The sequence below is a fragment of the Cucurbita moschata genome, unplaced genomic scaffold (genome assembly GCF_002738365.1).
Source record: "Cucurbita moschata cultivar Rifu unplaced genomic scaffold, Cmos_1.0 Cmo_Scf00015, whole genome shotgun sequence".
NCBI classification, from domain to species: domain Eukaryota; kingdom Viridiplantae; phylum Streptophyta; class Magnoliopsida; order Cucurbitales; family Cucurbitaceae; genus Cucurbita; species Cucurbita moschata.
Genome location: NW_019268531.1, coordinates 376,864 through 380,483, shown reverse-complemented (window position 1 = coordinate 380,483; position 3,620 = coordinate 376,864). Strand labels below are relative to the sequence as shown.

Here is a 3,620-nt window from a genome sequence, read left to right as displayed (position 1 = left end):
TTTTTTTTTTTTTTTTTTTTTTTTTTTTTTTTTTTTTTTTTTTTTTTTTTTTTTTTTTTTTTTTTTTTTTTTTTTTTTTTCACTCCTTTCAGGTGTTTGTTTGCTTCAAAATTTTGATGTAACTTTCCATTTTTCACTCCTTTTAGAATTTGGCTTCCTACGAACATTTGATGTATAATTAGAATTGCTTTCTTTGTTTAAAAAAAAGTATCAGTCAAATATCTATCTCTGGAAAAGAATAATAAATGAGGGTCCTCACTTTTGTTAAAATGAGAATTGAGAGATTCTCAACATTAAGCTAAAATAATCCAGGGTCTTCACTCTTGTTAAAATAGAACCAAACTCATCAACCGTCTTTTTTCTTTTCCTTTCTCTACTAAAGCCTAAAAATTGCCGAAGTAGCATTTTAATTCGTTCTCTAATGCTCTGTATAGAGGTTGCTATGCTGAGTAGTTTAGTCTATTCAACTTATGTGGCGTTTTACATCATTGGAATCACATTGGCATCGCAATCAGTTTCTCTTTAACCGGGCACGTGCCCACATGCTCTAGTGTATGGGATGGACCACAAATCAAGTAGGCCACATGTGAGCCCCTGACTCATGTCCTATGGTAGTCAGATGGGCACATGTTGGCCGAACTTGAAATTCTCTCCTTCTGATATGCGTGGTGATGACTAAATGCAATCTCAAAATGATTCAAACTCTAGATCGTTCTAAGGAATGAATCCATTTGGGATATCCGTTTAGCTTAGATTTCAATTTTGAATGGAATTTCTCATGTGGATGACAGGGAAGAAGTTGGAGGCAAGGATTTTAAGGAACATGTTAAGTTGAACTCTTGCTTTCTTATTTCGTTGCTCTATTGTACTGTTATGTTTGTTGCTTCGTTGCTTTATTAAACTCTTATAGGTGTTGCTGATGTTCATGGATATCAAGTGAAGTTAGGAATTAGGCAATGGTGAAACTGACTCATTCATCAGGCTTGCAACATATTCATGTGCAAACACGTTAAACATTTTCTTTCAAATTAATGCAATCATCTGTCACTGTTAGTTATCATCGAAATGGGTGTGTTTGGCATTATCATTTCTTGTGGTCAATATAACCTGCCTACCTCATTACTCACTGCAGAAATCCTCCTTTTGATGGCTTATCAGGAGTAATAAGATCTAAATTGAGTCAGATGCTAGCTTGGGAGATTTATTTAGTATATTTTCAAATTCTTTTTCATTTGCAGATTGAGGAGAAGCACAGAGATCTTTGCCGCTTAGTCATTCAGTTTATACCCCCCACAACATCTCCCCAGTTGCCAGGTTCAGTATTTAGAACATTTTTGCAGAACCTATTACTGAAGAACAGAGGAACTGATCATAATGCATCCCCTTCTGGAGTTCCAAGCAATTCTATTGTTGTTTCTCTATACGCTGTGATACTTCATTTTTTATCTGAAGGATTTGGAATGGGGAGTGTTTGTGACTGGTTGAGAAGTAGTGAAAGTGATGGTCCTGATATGGGTTTTCTTCATAGAGGTGGGCAGCGCAGTTTCCCTGTCTATTTGTTCTTTAGAGATGAGTCTCATCAAACTGTCACGGCTAGGCTTGGAGGCTCATACAATCATATATCAAAACTACATCCTCCTGGGGATCAAGAAGTTGAAGTAATTCACTGGGAGGAAGGTTGCATGGATGACCATGAGACCAGAGTAACTCATTCCACCCGACAAAAGCCATGTTGCTGTTCAAGTTATGATGCTGAATGCACGAGGAGTTCAAAGGATCCTATTAAGTATGCTATCAGAAATTCTCGTGGGATTCCTATGCACGATAGATCTGCCCATGTTGCCAGTGAATGTAGTGCTGGAAATTTGAGTGATGAAATAACTGACAAACCGAGTTCAAGTGAACAATCTGATGCACAGTTTGGATATTGCCCCGTGCAGCACATGAGGATTGTACCAAGGGAGACTAATGCATCTTCAGCTACATTAAGAGAAGAAGAACTTTTAGACTTCTTGCTTCTCTTTTATCACATGGGACTTGCACCAGATTTTAAGCAGGTATTAGGCTAATGGAGACTTCTTCTTTATAAAATTGCTTGGGATGATCTCTTCTTTTTTTCCCCTCATATAACTTTGTAATTAGATATGTGATGTATATTTTCCTCTCTAAGCTTCCTTGGGTTATCCCATCTGTTTGCATCTCTCTTCTTTAAACACTTGACAAAAGGATCTATTCTCCTCCTTGTTGACGATTACGAGATTGTTCCCTTCCCCTTAATTCTTTCAACTCCCCCTCACTTTTCCTCTGAAAGTCCATAATCGTTCCCCAAACACACTCCATTCCCCCTTACAATATAACTGAAGATGCACCTCTTCACTTCATCATTTCATAATATTATAATTTGTGTAAACCATCCATCCTTATCCGAATCCTCCTGCACCCAGTTAGTCCATCCTTAGATCTGATCCCTTTTTCCCTTTTTTTCTTCTTTATAAGAAACGGAGAAATTTTATAACAAAAAGGGGAATGAACAGTATAAGGGTCTGGTAGAGGAAACTTTGTCGCAGAAACATCAAGACAGCTTTCCAATCTTTGATAATAGAAAATAAAATGTAGTTACAAAAGAACTTTTTGTGCGGGAGAACCACCACAAAGCGGTGTGCTGTACATTGCTACAGAAGTACCCTAATCGACTTTCTTATCTTCAAAATTCCTTCTGTTTCTCTTTTCAAACCATCCACAAATGGGCCATTGCTGCAGAATTCCAGTTTCAAAAGAGACCCTCCAAAAGATTCCTGAACAAAGCTGTTTACCTTATCATAGAAGCGAAGCATCAACCCGAACCCATTCTGCACCAAATCCCAAGCTTTTCTAGCAAAAAGAGCGGTGGAGAAAGAGGGATGGTCAAGAGTCTCTTCAGCTTTCCTACATAAGCAACAAACTGAGGGGGAGGTAGACCAATGAGGAGATTTCCATTGAAGGTTGTCAGTTGTGTTAAGGCTTATCTGATTTTCTTGAAATACTTGTGGATTAGTATTTTGGAGAGTATCCAGCTCTTGTTCTAACCACCTTGATTGCTTACATTCCAACCTAATGTGAAAGGATGATGATCTTTTTATCTCATCTAGTGGAACCTGCACTAAAAAAAGTACGAAGGAAGTACTCCTCGTATTCAAGATTCAAAATCCACTTGAATGCCTTTTGAATTGGAAATGTTTACATTTCAATGCGGAGCATTTGTTTTCTCTAAGTTTGAGTGTTGCAAGGGACTGTGAAGAAGAACCTAAGGGGTTAAGAAGTTATTAATTTAAACAATATTGATCTGATCAGTATGCATCTAGATCAGAGTGGTTGCATAAAGTTTTCTATTTGTTTAGTGGTTGGAAGTTGTGGCTTAGGGGCTTCAGAAATGACTCCGAAGATTACCTTGGGGGAAGGATTGCGGTTGTAGTATAGAGCCTACTGAATTCATTCTCCTTGATCTCTCATTTTCTATTTATAGATTTCTCTACAAATATGGAGGCCTCTCTCCCTGTATAAGTTATGGTTACTTTTTATAAATTTAAAGTGGTGGTGATCAACCTACAAAAGGAGAAGGAAAAAAAAAAAAAAAAAAAAAA

General features: G+C 37.3%; 1 protein-coding gene across 3 annotated transcripts in view; it reads left to right on the top strand.

Annotated features, from left to right (window-relative positions):
- Nucleotides 1-3,620, top strand: part of LOC111453245 (E3 ubiquitin-protein ligase RKP) — a 15,447-nt gene that overhangs the window by 4,553 nt on the left and 7,274 nt on the right. For all 3 annotated transcript variants that reach the window (XM_023094271.1, XM_023094269.1, XM_023094270.1), the window contains exon 3: nt 1,239-2,057. In XM_023094271.1, coding sequence (XP_022950039.1) covers nt 1,239-2,057 — 819 coding nt within the window. The remainder of the gene's footprint in view (nt 1-1,238; nt 2,058-3,620) is intronic.